We start from the raw sequence: 23717 nt of genomic DNA, 5'->3' as shown, positions 1-23717 counted from the left end.
CACATAAAATGTAAAACTTACCATTCACATAAAGAGATTTTGTATTCCTTTTGTTCTTCTTTTACCTTGAAAATACCATGGGCAATTACCATGGGTTGCTAAAACCACGAGCTTGTAAACCACTTAATGAAGAATCAAGATAATCTTATCTACCTTTCCTTCTTTTATATATAGTTTTAAAGATATTTGGAAAGATTCCCTTTTGACTTTATCATGCACTTTTTATCAATAATGTAGAGCCTTTATATATATATATATATATATGAATGTTCTCCTTCAAAATTTAGATCGACCTATTTTTTTTTACTAGAATCATTGAAATGTTAATGGCCAAAGGCCTGATATTTTTTTTAATTAAATCTTTCTTTTACTCTTTTATTTTATAATCTTTTTTCCAATTCCTTTTTTAACTCTTTTTGTTTTTAAGTGGCGAAGGGCTTGACTGAAAATGGAGAAACTCCAACTCGTGTAGCGAAACGCTTTAGTTGTGACAACAAGTTGATGGCCAAAAGTCGAGATCTGCCAGTGTAGCTCTGATACCAATGTAACGAACAATGTTCGTATATGCAACAGAGTAATCTTCAAAAGACTTGGAAGATGTAAACATCCATAGAAGGATAATAATTGTATATTAAATATTATATAAAAATTGATGAGATATGAGATGATTACAATGAGGGCGAGGGTCTGCTTATATACCCTAGGCAGGTACTTCTTCACCAATGGTTATGTCCTTAGGAACATACCTTTTCATTAACTAGTTACTTATCAATCATTATTTATTATTATTATTGTTTTACATTATTTATATTATTTTATATATATTTTTATCACAACATTGGTCCTCGCTGTCATTGTAAGCATCTCATATCTCATCAATTTTTATATAATATTTAATATACAATTACTATCCTACTATGGATGTTTACGTCTTCCAAATCTCTTGAAGATTACTCTACTACATATACGAACCTTGTTCGTTACACATGGTACTATAGAAGTCAACTTCTTCATTATGGAGTCATCTTCTTTCACAACTTCTAGTAGGGATTCGACCACCTTTCTCATCACTTTCCTTTCCATCAATCTTCATCAACTGCACATTCATGAATCAATCATCATAGATCTTGAATCTTGCTCCTTCTGAACATTGGGAAAGTGATCTTCTAGGGCATGACCATTCAGCGATCGACCTGCCACCTTTCCTATCAGCATCCTTCTAGATGTACAATGTCTTTTTAATTCCTTTGGACTATGTACCAAAGTCTTCCACTCAATTCATGGAATTGAGTCATCATCAAAATAGTATTTGTCTTGTATAGTGCATCTCTTTAGGTAGCATAATGAGCCATCAAAAATCAAAGTGATCAGATAGCTTCTTCATAATATGTCATGTTTTGTCTTCATCAACATCCTACGTCATGATCTTCCATCATGCATCGAATCATCAGGTAAGAGGAGTTATCTTCACATCGAGTTATTTTGTCAGGGTTTTTGTAGCTCCCTTTGAAGTCATCAACCTTTTGAGACCATATTGGATGTTAATCACTATCATCATGTTTTCATTCGTAAGAGCCCAAACCAGTACATCCTACAATCTGTTCTTCCTGCAAATTGAAAACATGAGTTAACTAAATCAAAGGAGATTCTCTCAAAACATGTATACCTTTTACTTTAATTGGACATTTGGTTTGCTTCAAACTGCTCCTCATCTTGAAGATGAGACTTCATCACGCTACATTTGTATCAACAAACTTCTACGAAGCTTACTCGTAAATCTAAGAGAGTAGAAAATGTCTTCATGGTCCTTCTTCTACTAGGCGAAGAGATATTCCCATGAATTCATCTAATGGAGGATCCTTGAATGATCCTTAGTTGCAACATGAACTTCTACTATAGAAGATAGTGGATTTTTTCTTAGTATGTTGTGCCAGATCTTTCTTTTTTCCAATCAGCTCATAATGACGATCTTCTCAATCAGGTATCTATATGACCTTTCTTTATACGTATCAGAGTGCCCAAGGATCCAACTTGTTTACCAAGTTATCATTTACATGGTTCTTCCATTTCCCTCCTATCATGCTCACCAAACCACAAGATTTGTTTTCCTAAGCCAACTTCCCTTGATTTCTTCATGATGCTCCTCTATAATACTTATTAACAAACACAACCAAGCAAATATATGATAACAAAAGCATGTTGTCAGTCTGACAATCTAGGGTTTCCATGGAATCTAAGAGGATGGACTCCTAGCGATTTTCAAATACAAATCTTAGCTTACGAAATTGTCACATCCATCCATACTAGGGTTTATTATATACCCTAAACTACCTACAAACCCTAGAAATCAGGAGTTAGGGTTTTAATGAGGGAACAATCAAGTTAGGTTTCGGGTTTCCATATGACTAGGGTTTTCATGTGCCATCTAGGGTTTATAATCATAGATATTAACAACAATATCAACAACTAATAACAAACCTTAGAAATTAGAGACCTTAAAACAATGAAGTCTACAAACCTTAGAATCATGTAAACAACTAACCCTACATCTCATGTTAGACCCTTAACCAAATGAACATACTATACATACCTCCTGATTACGTACCTTTGTACTTCATGATTATAGAGGCTTCCACAATGCCTATTGTTGGATGCCATGCTCTTCTAATTGTTCTTTAAGAGTGAAGACTTTAGATTTGTTCATAAAGGTACTGCAACTTTTATCTTCAACGCCATCCAGGTGCTACAGTATTTCAAGCTAGGCTTATCATTTTTAGAAGCTCTTCCTTCTTATATGACAATAGGTCGAAGATGACATATTCCTTAATAAAACCTTGTAGGTGTAGCCTGCTTCTCCCTTTAAGATAGAGACAATATATAGCAGAGACTCTCCTTCCACTGCTTGTAGCTTATCAATGTAGACTAGATCCTAGATCTAGTTGATTAGATAGTCTTTAAATAATGTATATTTGTCAAGGGAGATAAACTTTGTATGCTGCCAAGTAGACTTCAGATAATCCTCTACTAGGGCTTTCAAAAAGAACTGATATATATATATATATATATATATATATATATATATATATATATATATATATATATATATATATATATATATATATATATATATGGATGGAGTTGTCTTTAGTGCGACTTTTTGGACTTTCTGATGCCGGAATCTGGTGGAAAAATTTGAGGTGAAATCTTGATTTGTGTTATTTAAACTAGGCTTTTGATTGTATATATGGATTCAACACCTTGGAACAATTGCACATGATTACCCATCAAGCTTGTGATTTCAATAAATTCCTGCCGGATTTTAGAGAAATTAGACCGGAAAAACCTACCTTAAAAGCTTCCAAAAAGTCGCACTAAAGACAACTCCTATATATATATATTGAATCAATTAATGAGTGTACTTAGGATGACTTCAAGGGCGCCGCTTAAGATTTGACTTCAAATATATATACCCTTGCTTCAGAATGGCTATATGAATGCTCTTGACAACCACTGAGGTGGCTTCAAAACACGTCCTTTTATTTACTGTCCAAACTTTGAATTGTATCTTTGTGTGTGTATGTGCTCAGAATAATTGTTCTGCCTTTCAAAATGACAATTCTTAAAAGAGAGGAGATCTTCAGGAGCCTTTGACAGTGGTTGAGGTTGGTTTCTCGTCACACTATCCAGATATATACTGGGCTTCTAAGGTCGGCTTTCTAACTTACTGACAAGCTCAACTTATATATATATATATATATATATATATATATATATATATATATTTCAGAATTGTGATTTCTTGCCACCACTATGCAAAACTGAGTCTTTCTCTTTAAGTAGTATGGTTGTAACTTGATGAATAACCCTCCAAGATAGGCTTAGAGCACCTCCAAGCAATTCGGTCTATGATTCTTATGTGCACAGGTCTATAGTATGGGTCTCTACCCTCTTACAAAATGACAATGGCTAAGTTCTAAGCCCTCCAAACAATGTATTTGTGCTTAGAATTTTTTAGCTCCCTTTCCAAGTGATTGAGGCTTCAAATCAAGCTTTCTGAAATATACCTATGTGCAGAACTTAGTAGGAGACTCGGATCCTCTTCTAGAGTGGCTCTAGCTATGTTATTAGCCCTCCAACCATTTTGATTTTTTCTTATAATCAATAGATCCCTTTGTTGGCTTAACAAGGCTTCTTCTAATCCTCAAAAATGAGATTCAATCACCGATATACATGGTGTTCTAACGTTCGGATGTCTGAGGAATCACAGAGGTTTTCGAATCTCTTGGTAACAATTTCAGACTTTGTTCCTTATGCACAGTACTTCACTCCTCTTGACAAATTGCTCGACCTTGAATGTGCTGCGAGACTAGCCCTTCAGTGCTCTAGAACAGGGCTTATATGCCCTTCAACAAACCTCGCTCTTCCTGTATATACCTGGGACCTAATCACTATATCAAGGGCTTGCTATCATGCCCAAAATTTCATTCTGCTACCTTCAAGGAGCTCGGTCTGATGAGAATGACTTCTTTTTTTTACTTGAAACTCTTTGTCATCTTCTAATTTCCCTTTAAGCAAACTTGGCTCTAATACCATGTTGAGAAATCTAGGGCAGAGAAACAGTTAGGGTCTTTTAATTGATTTCTCTTATTTTGACAAGTTCTTGTGATGATTATTAGCTTAGTTCTTCTTCTTATTAAGCTTAGTTCATCATCAAGATAAATTCCAAACACAACACAAACAAGAAGTCACCAAAAATAGGCTCCAAGCCAGGGCAAAACCCACTAAGGAGAAAACCTAGAAAACTCTTCTTATAGAATCTATAGAATCTTTATCAATGAAGACTTCCAAGACCACATCTTAAGCCATCCACCAGGAGACCATGCCAGCCACCCAAAACAATAGACTGCTTCTTCAAACAAGATTGTTGCTCCTTACTACACAACTACAAACCTGTGGAAACCCTAGCTTTTCACAGAAAATTTTGGCTGCCATGAGAGAGAAGAGTAGACCAAAACCAAAACAAGAGAGAAATTTTGTTGCTTTCTTCCAAGAATTTTGCACTTCCTATCTTGCCTTGGATCTGTTTGAAATATTGATACTCAAGTGTGTGTTATGGAGGTAGAATTCTCTTCTTTTTATTGTCTTTCCAGTGGGTGCAATGGCCTCTCCTAGGCCAACTTCAAGGGGTTGGCTGACCTACTCAAGTTGGTGGTTTCTAGACTTTTTCCATGACATAAAATATTTTCTTTACATTGATACATGAGCCCTCAAGGGACTTTGCATCATGAATTTGACTTGACTCAATATACAAACCTAGAGCACACAATGGGTGCTTGACCTAGGACCAAAAACCATGGGCAAGAAACCCATTTACAAAAATATTTTTCTTTTCTTTCTTATGTACAATGATAAGTCATGACATTATTACAATTATGAAGACCGACACTAGTTACATTTTTCAACATGACTTAACGGAGAAAGGGGTTTATATTACCTAAATAATAATTCTTTCTTGACTTAAATAACCCAAGAAGGGTCTATAATATAATAATAATGATAATGACTCATAAGATAGTCCTAGAAGCCCACAATGGAGGCTTTACCTATTGACCATTGACCCAAGCATGAAACCTATGATTTAATAAGTCAATTTCTTTTAATAAAAAAAAAAAAACTTTCTTTTGAGTCTTGACAAATACAATTATGAAGATTGACACTAGTTACATTCTTCAACAAACCCATCCTCCTGCAACTCTTTTTTTATTCTTCTTTCTGTTGTTTTAAAACCGTGCCTCCTATAAAAAAAACATTCTCGGCCTTATAACAAAAAAATCTCTTGGTAGTTTTCCCGATTTACTTTGGTCCTCAAAAAAGATTTATGTCCATATGATCGCAGTTGAACCTGACTCCGATGATCCAGTTCAAACCAGACACCTATGATTCCAAGATCTATTGAGAGTTCCAGCTCTAATACCATGTTAGTTTTTCCAACAACCTAGCACTCGACATTTAATTCTCTTGTAAAAGATTATTGAATAAACACACAACTAAGTTCCTACCAAAAATATTTAGCGGAAACAAATAACAATCTGAATCACTAACAAATTTCTACCCAACAAATCAATTCATCATTAATAAAACTCAGAACTTACATGGGCTCTCGTCCTGGGATAATGGCCCAACTGAGAAAATACACATCACAATATTTCCGATCTAATCTGGCAAATTTTCTCTCTCTTGCAGATCTAGATCTCCAACCTCTCTACACTCCCGCGGACCTAGTACACACTCACTAAAATATTGCTCTCAATCTTGTGTTGTTATTGTGTGTCTTCTCCTTTCCTCAGCCTTGCTTTTATAAGTTTACATTGAGCCAAAACCGTGACCCTAATCTCAAAGTGATTGACAGTTGCAATTAGATCTTGCCTCACTTGAGAACAATGGTTAAGATTAAAACTTATTCACTAAAGTAAATTATGTTGAAGTTTCTAAGTTTACTTAGTTTAGAAACCCTTCATGCACTTTTTCTGATTTATTCCTACCTACTTGTTAATTTTTCTTTAACAAGTTATTTACAAAGTAAATACTGAAAATAAACACTAGTGCATGCTCTACATATTACAGATCAGAAACTAAAATAAACAAGAACAAACACACCATATGACACCATTATTGTTGGACCAATGTCCCCGGAAAAACCCAATGCAAGAAAACCAGTGTAGCTATCTAAGGGTTTTCTTATTAAGCAATATCAAAGTACACTCTGGGTGCCGTAACTGGCCTACCCAATAGAGAATTTCTATAACAACTATACCTCACAGTTTGAGAGAAATCTCTTGGCTGAAACCCCGGAAAACCCTTCCGGCAGCTCCTCAGCACAAAACTGCTCCTGCATCCCTAGCGTTTGCCCAATATGGACTGCGTCAGCCCCTCTGTGTCTCACGCTGGCTCTGCATCAACCTTTCTAGGCCTGTGCCAGCTCTGGGAGCTGCGGTGGCCCCTCTAGTGCTTTGCGCAGCACTTGGATGCCTCTGTGTGGCCTGCGTGATCCCTTGCTGGCTCTGTGTCAGCCTCCTTGGTTGATGCGCTGCTCTCCCAGCACAATCTTTGCCTTCTTTGTTTCTCTATACTCAATGCCCCTCGACTACTCTCCCGATCACTGATTCTATCTCTCTTAGCAAACCCCGCTCTAGAGAATAGAATGACTGATCATCTGATGTATTCTCCAAGTGACCCTCAAGCCTCCTCTTATACTTTTCCTGTTGACATCTCAACGGCCGAGATTAAGTCCCTAATCAACGACTAAGATTAGATCTAACTTGATCCATGTTTTTTGGACCACTCTAACACAGATTCATATTAATACACATTAATATTTTATTTTCCCTAAGTTTAGACTTAGGGACTCCATTAAAAATATTAATTATTTTAATATCTCCTAATCTGTTTAGAATCTGCCCAAACTCTTTCTGGGTATTGGATATCTCATGTGCCCCAACCTCTCCACCAAATTTCGTGGCTAGAGCACATCCGATGCTACCCCAAATCAACACTCCCTCTTAGTGAGCACTGTGCTCTAGCAATACTCCTCACTGAGTATTACTCTGATCATCCGGCATCGATACTTGTGCTGATGTTAGGCCTTCCTGCCCACCATCCTCTGCACTATTGCCTCCTGTACTGCTGCCCATGGTTTTGCCACTGCCACTGCTACATCTGTATGATAGCTCCTTTTGCATCTGTGCTGCTGTTGGTCCTTCCTCCCCTCACTACATCTGCACTGCATCTACTCTGATCATGTTGCATTGTGCTGCCCACTGCTACACTGCAACTCTGTTACTGAGAAGTAACTGATATCCCAACTGACCTTCCTATTGGGCTAGAAATACCCACTAATGCTTAAGCTCCCTCTGTCGCTGACAAGTGTTCCCTCTCTGACCTCTGCGCTGCTGCAACAACTCCCTGCATCTCGCACCGTTGCACACCTCTCTATGCCTTACTGCATTAGTGCAACACTCCTGTGCCTCTCGTATCGTTGCAGCCTGCTAGCTCTGTGCTCTCTCGGGACTCCTACATTGTAGCTCTCTTTGCTGCTCCATCCGCATCCGTCTCTACCCACTCAGCCAGTCTTGCTACGCCTCGTCGGGGCTTCCATAGCAAGGTCTAATCCAAGAGGCTGGGTACCTCAAGGATCCTGCCCTTCATCACTTGTAGTCCATCTGACTACAGCTCGATTTCTTCCCACTTCCGCTTAAGTGGTGTGTGTGCACTCATGGCACAGTCACCATCTGTGAAAACTTCCTTCTCTGCTTGTTGGCGCTGCTTTAGTCTCGGAAGACTCTCCCTTACCCTTCTTCCTTGTGCACTGGGTTGCATAATGACCCATCTCCCCACAGTGGAAGCACCTGATCTTGGAGAGATCTTTCTTCTTTTGCTTCTCTTGCTTTCCCTCAGATGTTAGGGCCACATCCTCCTCCTCTTGCTTGACCTTGATCCCTTTGTTGTAGCTACCTGTCTTTGACTGTCGTCTAATCTCTTCCTAGTGAAGAGTTGCCCACATCTCGTCCCAAGGTAGGAGAGTCCCTTTGCCCAGGATTTTTTGGACAAACACTTCCCACTCTTCTAAGACAGCATTCAGGGTTGTCCTCACCATAAGCTCCTGATCTGGTGTCGCTCCTAGAACAGTCAACTGATCCCGGATCTCATTCAGTCCTTCGAGGAAGGAGTGAATCGTTTGACCCTTCTTCATCTAATACGAACTCATCTGGTTCTCGAGCAACATTCTTCTTTGCATAGAAGTATGTTGGTACATGTTCTTGAGAGCCTCCTACATCTCAACTGCCGTTTCCTTTTCGGCTATATGTGGTACCACATGATCCTTGACCCCGTCAAGGATAATGCACTTGGCCCTCGCTATCGTCTCTTCGTACTTGTCATTATCATTTGGGTCGACTGGGATAGCTATTGTCTTCAAGGCGAAGTTCTTGACACAATGCCTATCAAGCACTGATAAGATTCTGGCCTTCCAGACTGCGAAGTTCGATGCTCTGTCTAGTCTATCTTGGTCCTTACCCCCGTGTAGTGCCATGACGCTCCTCTACTTCCCTCCTGGAAGTTTTCTGTTCGTCGCCTCTGAGTCTCTACTTCTCGTCTGGAAGTTCTCTTCTGGACTCCCTCTGAGTCCTGATTTCGCTCCTGGAAATCCTTTTGCCACTTGTCGAGATGCCCCCTACTCTGATCGTCTTGTGCAATTACACTGCTAATCCAGGTTCCTCGGCTAGAAACCCTCGATAACAACTCCTCTGGCCTTGCTCTGTCAGGTACTATTCAGAGTACAGTACCTCACCAGCTCCACTCTGCAATATTTTTGCAGCCTTCTAGACTCCAGCAACTGCCTCTCTGTGAACTGCGTCAGCCCCTCTCTACCTCACGCTGGCTCTGCGTCACCCTAGATGGGTCTGCGTCAGCCTTGGGATGCCCTGCATCAACCCTTTGGCCCTCTGCGTCAGCCTTGGGATGCCCTGCATCAGCCCTCTGGCCCTCTGCATCAGCAACGCTGGCCTCTTTGAGGCTCTGTGCAGCTCCTGGCTTCTTCTACGTGGCTCTGGCTGGCTCTGCGTCACACTTGTTGGCTTCTACGCTGCTAGAAACAACTTCTGTCACCTTGGGACAACTGTTTTCTATTGCTATTGCTCCGCTCGGCTTATGTGTTTTAGTCCTCTTGTGATCTGCAATCACGCTCCGATACCATGTTGAAGTTTCTAAGTTTACTTAGTTTAGAAACCCTTCATGCACTTTTTCTGATTTATTCCTACCTACTTGTTAATTTTTCTTTAAGAAGTTATTTACAAAGTAAATATTGAAAATAAACATCAGTGCATGGCAATGCTCAACATATTACAGATCAGCAACTAAAAGAAACAAGAACAAACACACCACATGAAACCATTATTTTTGGACCAATGTCCTCGGAAAAACCTAATGCGGGAAAATCGGTGCAGCTATTTGAGGGTTTTCTTATTAAGCAATATTAGAGTACAATCTGGGTGCCATAACTGGCCTACCTAAAAATGAATTTCCTTAACAACTATACCTCACAGTTTGAGAGAAATCTCTTGGCTGAAACCCCAGAAAAACCTTCTGGCAGCTCCTCTGTACAAAACGGTTCCTGCATCCCAGTGTCTGCCCAATCTCGATTGCGTCAGCCCCTCTCTGTCTCACGCTGGCCCTGCGTCAGCCTTTCTAGGCCTGTGTTAGCCCCAGGAGGCCCTGCGTCAGCTCTAGGAGCCTCTGTGTCAGTTGCGTTGGCCCCTCGGGTGCTCTGCGCAGCACTTGGTGCCTCTACGTGGCCCTGCGTGAGCCCTTGCTGGCTCGGCGTCACCCTCCTTGGCTGCTATGCTGCTCTCCCGGCACAATCTTTGCCTTCTCTGTTTCTCTGTACTCAATGCCTCTCAGCTGCTCTCCCGATCATTGATTTTATCTCTCTTAGCAAACCCCGCTCTAGAGAATAGAATGACTGATCATCTGGTGTATTCTCCAAGTGACCCTCAAGCCTCCTCTTATACTTTTCCTGTTGACATCTCAACGGTCGAGATTAAGTCCCTAATTAATGGCTAAGATTAGATCTGGCTTGATCCATGTCTTTTGGACCTCTCTAACACAAATTCATATTAATATACATTAATATTTTATTTTCCCTAAGTTTAGACTTAGGAACTCCATTAAAAATATTAATTATTTTAATATCTCATGATCTGTTTAGAATCTGCCCAAACCCTTTCTGGGTATTGGAGATCTCATGTGCCCCAACCTCCACCAAATTTCATGGCTAGAGCACATCCGATGCTACCCCAAATGAACAAATTACTTTAGTTTTCCTAAGTTTTTGCTAGCTCAATAAGCCAACATATTAAGATGTGTTTTTTTCCCATGGTAAATTTAGGCTATGTTACATTAGCAACTTGCTTAGCCTAGAGCAAGTGTTCTAAGGAGATGTGGGCGACTTTTGCACACCTAGACACAAGGCCTATGTAAAAGTATTTGCCCAAGCTACAAACTTTAATATCTATCCATAGGTGTATGTGATAAGATGCATGGAGCAGGTGAGACTTCAAGGAAGATGCCACCACCACGAGACTAGCTAATGGAGGTCCAATACCCTAAGTGTAATTATGTAAGGAGGGAGCAATCATGGAGGCATGAGTTACCCCTTTCCTTGGCTTGCTTTTTCCACCCCTCTGTGCTTCTTTTGCTTTAATGATTTATCTTTCTTTTGTGCATAACTTAGGAGACCAGACTTGCTTTGTGCTTTTCAAATACCCCTTAAAGATGTAGCAATTTCTCACTCATTAGGGTTGGTACATTCAATATTTCCTTTATTTTGGATGAAAAATTAAATGCTTGAGGAACAGGGTGATGGCTAATGACGAGGTAGAGCTCATTATAGGATTTTGCTCGCATGCCAAATAAATCCTAGCCATTTTTGCATTTTACATTTTCCTTCTATTGTGACTTTATATACTTTTATGATTCTTTCAGTTGCATCAACCTCTAGGGCCAAGTTTTCAGGCCCTGACTCAAAGATATGGATATAGGGTGTCAATCCCAATGACTAGTGACAATCAACCCAAAGAATGGAGATGAAAAATAGGGAAGGATGGGAAGTGGTAATTATGGATTACTATGGACATGTTATATCAATGAATTCCTTCCTATTAGTGCCCCCCCAAACCATCAAGCCTTAGATGAGGTACCACTAGACTAGAGTCAAAGGCTAACCTCCTAGGTGAAGTGTGGGAACAAGGATACAATCAGGAGTGGTCAATCATCCAGTTTGCCCCATGATTCATATTAATATGCCCTTAACATTAAATGAAAGCACATGATTGTTGAAATGGTTAAAGTACCTATTAATAGATTACCCACCTTCCTTTTAGATGGGCGAGAACACTGATTGGAACAATAGGTGGCGAACTCTAGCATAATGTTAGCTGAAGACCATCATATGGATGTTGGTTGGTTGGCTGTCCAATGAGGAGAACAATTTTCTCCTATGGGTCGTCTAGTTTTGGTGGGTAATAGGTACAAATACAGTATCTGAAAAAAACATAGAAATTTTTTAAAAAACCAAGATATGATATCACTAGGATATGGAAAACATGCGTGCACACATGCAAAATAAACAATGGAACAAAAGTTTTGGAGTACCATTCATGATTTTCAAATTTGGAAATAAAGCCAAAAGGAGAGTTATTATTAGGGAGAGACTATGTTGCAGGAAACGCTAGGCCTAAGCCTGTTTCTAGGCAGAAACGGTACAGAAATGCAGAAATGTGTTTGGTACGACCTGGAAATGCGTTTCAGGCCGTATTGCCACGTTTCATGTTGGGGAAATGTGGCCCAATATGATTTGAAGCACATTTTCGGGTCGTACAACGATGTTTCAGTGATAAAATGACTTGTTTTTAGTTTTTTATTTTTATTTTTCGTTTTTTATTCTTTTATTTTCGCTTCTTGCCAATTCAGGAGTGATAGAGGGAGTTATTGAAGATTGGAAACAATTTTTTTTGAGTGGGCAGCCTAATGTTCAAGCCTATGGCCCTAGTATTGATATGCAGTTCATGGTAATGTTAAGTTCTTAAAGTAAAAGTGATATTCTCATTTATCTTTCATTTTCATCATTTTACTTAAATTTTTAACATTACCATGAAATGACTCGGGATGTTTGAGAGCGGTTTCGCCCTCATTGGATTTCATATGGAGAAAATAGAATTTTATATCTCACTCAAAATCCAGCAGACTTGTCATTTTTTCAGGATTTCAAGATTGGGGGGATTGCAATGTTTCCATTGGATTTTGTCATGTACTAGTGTATGGAACTTGTATTTAATCAAGAGAACCAAGCCCTCTATGTAGGGGAGACTCCTAATAATCAAGAGCACCTAGGGTACTAGGGTATGGGACTTGTATTTAATCAAGAGCACTAAGGTCGTTCGACTATGCAGGAGGAGACTCCTAATCAAGCACGAGACAAGAAACTAGAAATTTCTCGTGGCTGATTTTGGATATTGCTATTTCCATTATGTGATCATTCATGAGTAAATGTGATGTAAATTTAGAGACTTATAGTTTATGCATTGACATTGCACAATTTTATCATAATGTAATAAATTATAATGTATCATGTATGCTTTATAATTGCACATATTTCTAAAATGTCCTAATATATATATATATATATATATATATATATATATATATATATATATTGTGTTTCCCCGTTTTCAAAATTTGGGGGGGTCACGTTTCATACCCATACCCATTTCGGAAACTCGTACTCATTTCCACGTATCATGCAACTTAGGGGAGAGACCAAAGGCCTCTATCTATAGCTTGATTTGCAAGAAATTAGGGTGAACATTTTTTTTCCATTTTAGTGACCAATACATTGGCTGAAACAGCTGATATACCTACTGAAACAGTAAAAACACTGGATGAAATGGTCCACAACTTCTCAAGAATCTGAAATACCACTGAAATATTTCAACTTCATTTTGGAGGCATTTGATACATGGTTTTGATTCCAAAATGCAGAAATGCTTTTCCAGACTCTTGTGTGGCTTTTCCAGTAACATGGAAGCACTTGGCACCTTCTAAATGTCAATCTATTTTATCAGCAATAAATGGGCTTTAAACATAAATCTCTATATACAACTTACACCCCTTCTCAAAGGATGTTGATGTTTGTAGGTTACTTTCATACTGTTATTAACTTATTATTTCTGAGTTTAAAGAGTTTAAACCACATTGATCATTACATTTTCCACTATCATCACATACTTCTTGGAAGTTGTAGTTTTTGTTACTATTTCACTGTTTGATTGATTTGTTAAAAGTCCTGTTTGGATATTATTTTATCTAAAGTATTCCTATGGTATCCTTTTGCAGGTTGAAAAGATATGTAGGGTTGGTAATAAACCACCATATGTAGCATACACCGGCCTAATTAAGACCTGTATGGAGTCTGGGCATTTGCAAGAATGCACATTTATTTTTCATGAAATGCAGAAAGATTGTGCCCCAAACATAGTCACTTGCAATATGATGATGAAATTATATGCCCAAAATCATATGTTTAAAGAAGCAAAATCCCTATTTCAACAGATTAAAAGCGGAAGAATTGGCCCGGAAAATACTGATGTGATGCTAAAACCAGATATAATCACATACACTGCAATATTAGAGGCATGTGCCATGGCACAGGAATGGGATTACTTCGAGACTGTCTACCAGAATATGTTACTAGAAGGCTATCAATTTGATAACAAGAAACACTCATCACTGATTGTGGCTGCATCCAAAGCTGGCAAGGTATCCCCTTTATCATGTCACACAACGTTCAAATAGAAGGAAAAACTAAATAGAATAGAAGAAAAGAACTGAAAATGAAATAGGAGATTAAGTAAAGAAACTAAAAGAGTGGAAGTAGATGGAAGTTTCAGTATAAAATTTGGTTCTGTTCTAATTATGTTTTAACGTTACGACTTTTGTTATTGTTATGTGGCTTTCATAACCCCTGATGTACCTATAAAATTGTTGACACACAATATTATGCCAAAGACATGCGGAGAGAAGAGATACTTGATCATTGTTTAATATTTGTAAAATGACAAACAAAAGATATATGCCTCGAGATTAGAGAGAGATGGATGTTGGGGGCAAGCATCATTATCTAACTAAATAGTAAAAACACACATGACTTAGTTGAATTAATTTATTTGACTACTGTGACCATTAAACAATATTAGACTCTGTATAATAAAGTACATCATAAATATGACTTTTAGACTCACTAAGCTCTATTTCCCTCCTTGAATGGTCATATCAGATGGTGAAATATGTAACTAGGTTCGGTCTTCATAATGACGTGTAATCATGATTTTATGTAATAAATGTAAAGAAGAAAATAAAATTATTTTATGCTTCAGACATAGGATTCATGCTCAAGGAATTTTATTTTTATAGATCAAGCTCCCATTGTGAGCTATTAGGATTGGTCATTAAGCCATAAAGTCAATTGAGTCTTTCTCATGTATGAGAGACCCTTCTTGGGCATGTTACATATGTATTTGAGTCATTGTAAGAGTCAAAAGACCCTCCCAGACCAAGTTCAAGCACTTCTAGCAAGTCAGCCTTAAAATGGAGCAATGAGCCTACACCAAGAGGACATGTCGGCCTAGATCCAGTCAAGTTGGCTTATTTACATGGGCAGATCACTATATAAAGGAGCACTCAACTTCATTCTAGATACACAACACCATCACACAAGGAGTTTGAGTACAAGGACGAGGAAGAAGCCTCTCATTCAAGCGAAGAAGAAGAGATAAATATCGAAGGAAGAGCGAAGCAACTACAGATCTGTTTTGGGTCACTTTCTGTTCACATGTGCGAGAAATATTAGGGTTTGTATCTCTGCAGTAAAGACCGAATTACAGTCACCATAGGAGGGTCAAATCAAGGCAAGTGAAAGATCCATATTGAAGGCTGAATTCATAAGAAAGGCAGCCCCAAGTCAAGTGAAGAAGGAGGAGGGCTTAAATAGCCTTAATTCAGTCACACGTGGGAAGTTGCAGTCAACTATGGGCAGCCGAAAATTACAGAGGTAGAGGCCGAGGATATCATACTTGAGTTGCAGGATCAAGGGTGAAGAAAGAAGGAAAAGGTGCTACATCTTCAAGCAAGGGTTGACTTGGTTTTGGAGAGGTTCTTAGGTCAAGGGTCTTGGTCTTGGAATTCATCACTTGAAGATTCTATAAGAAGAAGAATTCGTCTGGGTTTTCCTCCCAAGATGGAAAGGTTTTGGCTCTAGCTGATTGCCTACATTTTCTGTCCCTTGTCTCATGTCTTTTTATGATTTGGTAACTGTTTGATGACAAAAAAATTAATATAATAAAGTGAAAGAAGAACCCAATAAAGACTAAGTAAAATTGCATCACAAACAGTTATCATCACTAGAGAAATCACCTCATCCGTCTACCCTAGATTTCCCATCATGATATCAAAGCTAAGGTAACAATTCAAGGAAGGGCAGCTCAACAAGGGACACTCAAGCTCTCAAAGAATAAAAAAGATCCTTTCATCTCCAAGGCATTTTGAAGACAAAGTCTACATCATCATCTTGAAGGAAGTGTCAAAACCCTAGATCTATCAAAGAAGAAGTCCTCAGTTAAAGCAATTTTTGGGATCCTCACTCAAATCATCATCTCAAGGAAGGAGACCTCAAAAGACCCTAACTCTACTTGAATTGAAGAGATCATCAAATCAAAGCATCTTGAAGTATACTCATCCAAGGGAAGCAAGAAGAAAGGAGTTGTTGGCATCATCAAAGGACTCAAGGTGATCTCCCTCTCTTTGGAGTCGAGGATCACTTGTGAAGAAAAACATCTTCATCAAGAAGAAGTTTTCTATTATCTATATCACCTTCAAATTCAAGAAGGCAGCATGTTGAAGGAGCATTTTCACAAGCAAGTACATTTATGTCTACATCTGAATTTGTCAAAATGTCTTTTTGCAAGGAAAGCAACAAATTGGTTGGGGCTTCAAACTTTCTTGCATGGAAGAAAATGAGAGATCTAAACCTCAGAAAATGAGCTCATGGAACATGTTAAGGGCTCAATCACCAAACCTCTAAAGGAAGATGTATTGGAATTTCTAAGTCTAACTGTTAGAAACCCTTTATGTACTTTTCTGATTTATTTCTACCTACTTGTTCTGATTAATTAACAAGTTATTTACCATTTAAATACTGAAAATAAATACAAGTACATTCTCAACACATTACAGATCATCAATTAAAGGAAACAAAAAAGCACACAAGTGACACCATTGTTTTTGGACCAATGTCCCCGAAAAAATCCAATGCGGGAAAACCGGTGCAACTATCTGAGGGTTTTAATTATTAAGCAATTTCAGAATACAATTTGTGTGCCAAAACCAGCTCACCCAACAAAGAATAATCTCGGCAGTAGTACCTCTCAGTCGGAGACAAATGTTCCTTTTAAAACCCAGGATAAACACTTCGATAGCTCCCATCTCCAATCTGCCCCATGAAAACCCCAGCGTCAGCCTCTAAGGACTGTGTCAGCCCTTTCTGGCGCAGTGTCTGCCCAGTGTCACCCTAGCTCGCCCTGTGTCAGCCTCTGGAGGCATTGCATCAGCCCTTAGAGCCTCTGTGTCACCTACGTTGGCTCTCTGAGGCACTGCGCAGCTCCTGGTTGCCTCTGTGTGAACCCTAGTTGCCTCTGTGTGAACCTCTGGCTGGCTCTACGTCCCTTTCTCCCAGCTTTTGCATTGATCCTCCTAGTACTATCTCTGCCTCTTTGCTTTTGTATTCATTGCCCCTCAGCTGCAACTCTGATCACTCTTTTGACTTCCTTAGCAAACCCTACCCCAGAAAATCGAAATCTTGATCAACTCGGTGTATTCTCCAAGTGACCCTCAAGCCTCCTCTTATACTTTTCTTGTTGACAATTCAACGATCAAGATTAAGTCCTTAATCAACAGCTAAGATTAATTCTGGCTTGATCCATGACTTTTGGACCCTTCTAACACAGTTTTATATTAATTCACATTAATATTTTATTTTCCCTAAGTTTAGACTTAGGGACTCCATTAAAAATATTAATTATTTTAATATCTCCCTAACTATTTAGAATCCCCCAAACCATTTCTGGGTATTGGAGATCTCATGTGCTTTAGCCTCTCCACCAATTTTCGTGGCTAGAGCACATCTGATGCTACCCCAAATCAACACTCCCTCTTAGCGAGCACTGTGCTCTAGTAATACTCCTCACTGAGCATTACCATGATCATCCAGCACCGGTCCTAGTGCTGATGCTAGGCTTGCTTCCCAACATCCTTTGCACTGCTGCATCATGTACTGCTACCCATGGCCCTGCCACTGCCACTGCTGCATCCTTATGGCAACCCCTCTCATCATGTTGCATCGTGCTGCCCATAGCACTACCATTGCTAACTGCTACACTGTAGCTCAGTTACTGAGAAGTAACTGATCTCCCAACTTTGATATCTCCATCAGGGTAGAGACACCCATGAAGCTGAAACTCCCTCTGTCACTGACAAGTGCTCTCTCTCTAACCTCTGCTCTGTTGCAAGCATTCCATGCATCTCATACTATTGCCTCACGTTGTCCCGGGAATCCTGCATTGTAGCTCCCTCTGTCGCTCCATCCTCATCCATCTCTACTAACATTCGCTAGCATTGCTACTCCCCTTTGGCGCTCCCATAGCCAGGTATAATCCGAGAGGTTGGGTACCTCAAGGATCCTGCCCCTCATCGCCTGTAGTCCGTCTGACTACAGCTCGATGTCCCCCCACTTCCGCTCAAGTGTCATGTGAGCACTCATGGCACAATTATCATCTGTCTCCACTTCCTTCTTCGCCCTTGTTGGCGCGACCTTGGTCTCGGAAGCCTCTCCTTTGCTCTTCTTCCTCGGACATTGGCTCGCATAGTGACCTAGTTCCTGTTGGAATTTCTAAGTCTACCCGTTAGAAACCCTCCATGCACTTTATTGATTTATTCCTACCTACTTGTTCCGTTACCTAACAAGTTATTTACAATGTAAATATTGAAAATAAACACTAGTGCATGCTCAACATATTACAGATCATCAACTGAAGGAAACAAAAACAAGCACACAAAATGACACCGTTATTTTTGCACCAATGTCCCTAGAAAAACCCAATGCGGAAAAATCGGTGCAACTATCTGAGGGTTTTCTTATTAAGCAATTTCAGAGTACAATCTGGGTTCCAAATCTGGCTTACCCAACAGAGAATTTCCTTGGCAGTAGTACCTCTTAGTCTGAGACAAATGCTCGGCTGAAACCCCGGATAAACCTTCCGGCAGCTTCTCAGCTCCAATCTACCCCAGAAACCCTAGCGTCTGCCTTTCTGGACTGTGTCAGCCTCTCTTTACCCAACGCTGGCCTTGTGTCACCCTGAATGGGCCCGCGTCCGTGTCGGAGGCCCTACATCAACAACGCTGGCCTCTCTGAAGCATTGCGTAGCTCCTGGCTGCCTTTGCGTGACCCTGCGTGAGCCCTGGCTGCTACTGCGTCACTCTCTCTGGCTCCTGCACTGATCTCCCGACACTATCTTTGCCTCTCTGTCTCTTTGTACTCAATGCCCCTCAGCTGCAACTCCGATCACTGATTCTATCTCTCTTAGCAAACCTTGCTCTAGAGAATAGAATGACTGATCATCTGGTGTGTTCTCCAAGTGACCCTAAAGCCTCCTCTTATACTTTTCTCATTGACATATCGACTGCCGAGATTAAGTCCCTAATCAATGACTAAGATTAGATCTGGCTTGATCCATGTCTTTTGGACCATTCTAACATAGTTTTATATTAGTCCACATTAATATTTTAATTTTCCTAAGTTTAGACTTAGGGACTCCTTTAAAAATATTAATTATTTTAATATCTCCTAAACTGTTTAGAATCTGCCCAAACCCTTTCTGGATTTTGGAGATCTTATGTGCCCCAACCTCTCCACCAAATTTCGTGGCTAGAGCACATTTGTTGCTACCACAAATCAACACTCCCTCTTAGTAAGGACTGTGGTCTAGCAATACTCCTCACTGAGTATTACTCTGATCATCCGGCATTGGTCCCTGTGCTGATGCTAGGCTTGCTGCCCACCATCCTCTGCACTGCTATATCCTATACTGCTGCCCATGGTTCTGCCACTACCACTGTTGCATCTGTATGACAGCTCCCTTTGCATCCATGTTGCTGCTGGTCCTTTCTCCCAACACTGCATCCGCACTGAAACTCCTCTCATCATGTTGCATCGTGCTGCCCACTACTGCATTGCAACTCAGTTACTGAGAAGTAAGTAACTGATCTCCCAACTCTGATCTCTCTGTTGGGGTAGAGACCCTCCTGACGCTGAAGCTCCCTTTGCCGCTGACAAGTGCTCCCTCTCTAACCTTTGCGCTGCTACAACAACTCCCTGCATCTCGCACCATTGCACACCTCTTTATGCCATCCTGCACTGGTGCAACACTCCTGTGCCTCTCGCACTGCTGCAGCCTGCTAGCCTCGCGCTGTCTCGGGACTCCTGCACTGTAGCTCTCTCTGCCGCTTCATTTGCATCCATCTCTACCCGACTCAGCCAGTCCTGCTACTCCTCTTCGAGGCTCCCATAGCAAGGTCTAATCCAAGAGGCTGGGTACCTCGAGGATCCTGCCCCTCATCGCCTATAGTACGCTTGACTACAGCTCGATGTCTCCCCACTTCCACTTAAGTGGTGCATGTGCATTCATGGCACAGTCATCGTCTGTCTCCACTTCCTTCTCTACTCTTGTTGGCGCTGGCTTAGTCTCAGAAGACTCTCCCTTACTCTTCTTCCTTAGACACTGGGTCGCATAATGACCAAGCTCCCCACGGTGGAAGCACTTGATCTTGGAGAGATCCTTCTTCTTCCGCTTTTCTTGCTTTCCCTCAGATGCTAGGGCAACATCCTCCTCCTCTTGCTTGACTCTGATCCCCTTGCCGCTGCTTCCCACCTTTGACTGTCGTCTGATCTCTTCTTGGCGAAGAGTCGCCCACATCTCATCCCAAGGTGGAAGTGTCCCTTTGCCCAGTATACTCTGGACAAATACCTCCCAATCTTCTGAGACAACATTCAGGGTTGTCCTCACCATCAATTCCTGATCCAGCGTGGCTTCTATAGCAGTCAACTGATCTCGGATCTCATTCAGTCCTCCGAGGAAGGTGTCAATCGGTTCTCCCTTCTTCATCTGATATGACCTCAACTGATTTTCTAGTAACATTCTTCTCGGCACAGAAGTATCCTATTACAATTTCTTTAGGGCCTCCCACATCTCATTTGTCGTTTCCTTCTTGGAAATGTGTGGTACTGCATGGTCCTTGACCTTGTCAATGATGATGCTCTTGGCCCTCGCCATTGCCTCCTCATACTTGTCGTCCTTAGCTAGGTCGACTGGGATAGCTATTGTCTTCAAGACGAAGTGCTTGACACGATTTCTGTCAAGTACGAATAAGATTATGGCCTTCCAGACTGCGAAGTTTAACACTTCGTCCAACTTGTCCTGGTCTCTTACTCCGTGTAGTGCCATGATTCTCTTCTACTTCCCTCCCGGAAGTCCTCAATGTGACTCCCTCTGAGTCTCGATTTCCCTCCTGGAAATCCTTCTATCGATGTTGAGATGCCCCCTACTCTGATCGTCTGTGCAACCGCACCACTAATCCGGATTTCTCGGCTAGAAACCCTCAGTAGCAACTCCCTCCTCTTGGACTTGCCCTGTCAGGTACTGTTCTAACTGCAGTACCTCACCAGCTCCAGTCTGCAACTTTCCCACAGCTTGCTAAACCCCAACAACTTGAAGGTGAGAGCTCCTAGGCTCTACGCAATCTCGACACCAGCAACCTGGCCTCCCAGCCAACTGCGTCAACCTTCCTAGCTTCTGCATGGCTCTGCATGAGTCTCCCTTTGCCTCTGCGCTGCCTCTTCCTACTCACCCTTAATGAAGCAAGCACTGCGTCACCCTTCCCTTGTTGCTGCTCTGCTAGAAACAACTTTTGTCGCTTGGGACAACTGTTTTCTACTACTATTGTTCCGCTCGGCTGATGTCCTCAGTTCTCCTGTGATCTGCAACCACGCTCTGATACCATGTTGGAATTTCTAAGTCTACCTGTTAGACACCCTCCATGCACTTTACTGATTTATTCCTACCTACTTGTTCCGTTACTTAACAAGTTATTTACAATGTAAATATTGAAAATAAACACTAGTGCATGCTTAACATATTACAGATCATCAACTGAAGGAAACATAAACAAGCACACAGAATGACATCGTTATTTTTGGACCATTGTCCTCGGAAAAACCTAATGCGGGAAAATCGGTGCAGCTATCTGAGGGTTTTCTTATTAAGGAATTTCAGAGTACAATATGTGTGCCAAATCCAGCTTACCTAACAGATAATTTCCTTAGCAGTAGTACCTCTTAACCTGAGACAGATGTCTCGGTTGAAACCCCAGATAAACCTTCCGGCAGCTCCTTAGCTCCAATCTGCCCTAGAAACCCCAGCGTCTGCCTTTCTTGACTGCGTCAACCTCTCTTTGCCCAACGTTGGCCCTATGTCGCCCTGAATGGGTCTGCATCAGCCTTAGGAGGCCTTGCGTCAACCTTTTGGCCCTCTACGTCAGCAACGCTAGCCTCTCTGAAGCACTGCGCAACTCCTGCCTACCTCTGCGTGACCCTGCGTGAGCCTTGGCTGCTACTGCATCACTCTCTCTAGCTCCTGCGTTTATCTCCAGACACTATCTCTGCCTTTCTATCTCTCTGTACTCAATGCCCCTCGGCTGCAACTCCGATCACTGATTCTATTTCTCTTAGCAAACCCTGCTCTAGAGAATAGAATGATTGATCATCTGGTGTGTTCTCCAAGTGACCCTCAAGCCTCCTCTTATACTTTTCTCGTTGACATATCAACGACCGAGATTAAGTCCCTAATCGACGACTAAGATTAGATCTGGCTTGATCCATGTCTTTTGGACCATTCTAACACAGTTTTATATTAATCCACATTAATATTTTAGTTTCCCTAAGTTTAGACTTAGGGACTTCATTAAAAATATTAATTATTTTAATATCTCCTAAACTTTTTAGAATTTGCCCAAACCCTTTCTGGGTTTTGGAGATCTCGTGTGCCCCAACCTCTCCACCAAATTTCGTGGCTAGAGCACATCTGATGCTACCACAAATCAATAGTTCCTCACAGTTGAAGCATTTGATCTTGGAGAGGTCCTTCTTCTTCCGTTTCTCCTGCTTTCCCTCAGATGCTACGGCAGCTTCCTCCTTCTTGTTTCTGATCCTCTTGCCGCTGATTCCCGCCTTGCTTAGCCTTCTGATCTCTTCTAGGCAAAGAGTCACCGACATTTCCTCCCAATCTGGAAGGGTCGCCCTGCCCAATATGCTCTGGACAAACACCTCCCAGTCTTCAGAGACTATGTTCAGGGTTGTTCTCACCATCAATTCTTGATCCGATGTGGCTTCTAAGGAAGTCATCTGATCCCGGATCTGCTTCAATCGACCGAGGAAGGTGTCGATCTGTTCTCCTTTATGCATCTGGTATGACCGCAGCTGATTTTCTAGTAGCATCCTTCTCTGCACAAAGGTATGTTGGTACAAATTCTTTAGGGCCTACCACATCTCATTTGCCGTGTCCTTTTCGGAAATATGTGGTAGTACATGGTCCTTGACCCCATCAAGGATGATGCTCTTGGCCCTCCCCATTGCCACGTCGTACTTGTCGTTCTCAGCTGGGTCAACTGGGATCGCTATCATCCTCAAGGCGAAGTGCTTGACACGATTCTTGTCTAGAATGGACAAGATTTTGGTCTTCTAGACTAAGAAGTTTGAGGCTCCATCCTGTCTATCCTAGTCTCTTACCCCGTTCACTACCATCTCACTGCTCCTCTACTTCCCTCTTGGAAGTTTTTGGTGTGACTCCCTCTGAGCCTCGATTTCCCTCTTGGAAACCCTTCTTCCAATGTCGAGATGCCCACACTTCAATCGTTAGTGCAACTGCACCACTGATCTAGATTTCTTGGCTAGAAATCCTCAGTAGCAACTCCCTCCTCCTTGGTCTTGCCCTGTTAGGTAT

General features: G+C 41.0%; 1 protein-coding gene across 1 annotated transcript in view; it reads left to right on the top strand.

The window, feature by feature from the left end:
* Positions 1-23717, top strand: part of LOC149227424 (pentatricopeptide repeat-containing protein At5g67570, chloroplastic-like) — a 428343-nt gene that overhangs the window by 300671 nt on the left and 103955 nt on the right. The window contains exon 8 of the mRNA XM_089377788.1: positions 13948-14370. Within this exon, the coding sequence (XP_089233914.1) occupies positions 13948-14370 (423 nt within the window). The remainder of the gene's footprint in view (positions 1-13947; positions 14371-23717) is intronic.

The sequence above is a fragment of the Pinus tabuliformis genome, chromosome J (genome assembly GCF_031772625.1).
Source record: "Pinus tabuliformis cultivar Carrire ecotype Pingquan chromosome J, CPIR1, whole genome shotgun sequence".
NCBI classification, from domain to species: Eukaryota; Viridiplantae; Streptophyta; class Pinopsida; order Pinales; family Pinaceae; genus Pinus; species Pinus tabuliformis.
This window is presented reverse-complemented; position numbering and strand designations above follow the sequence as displayed.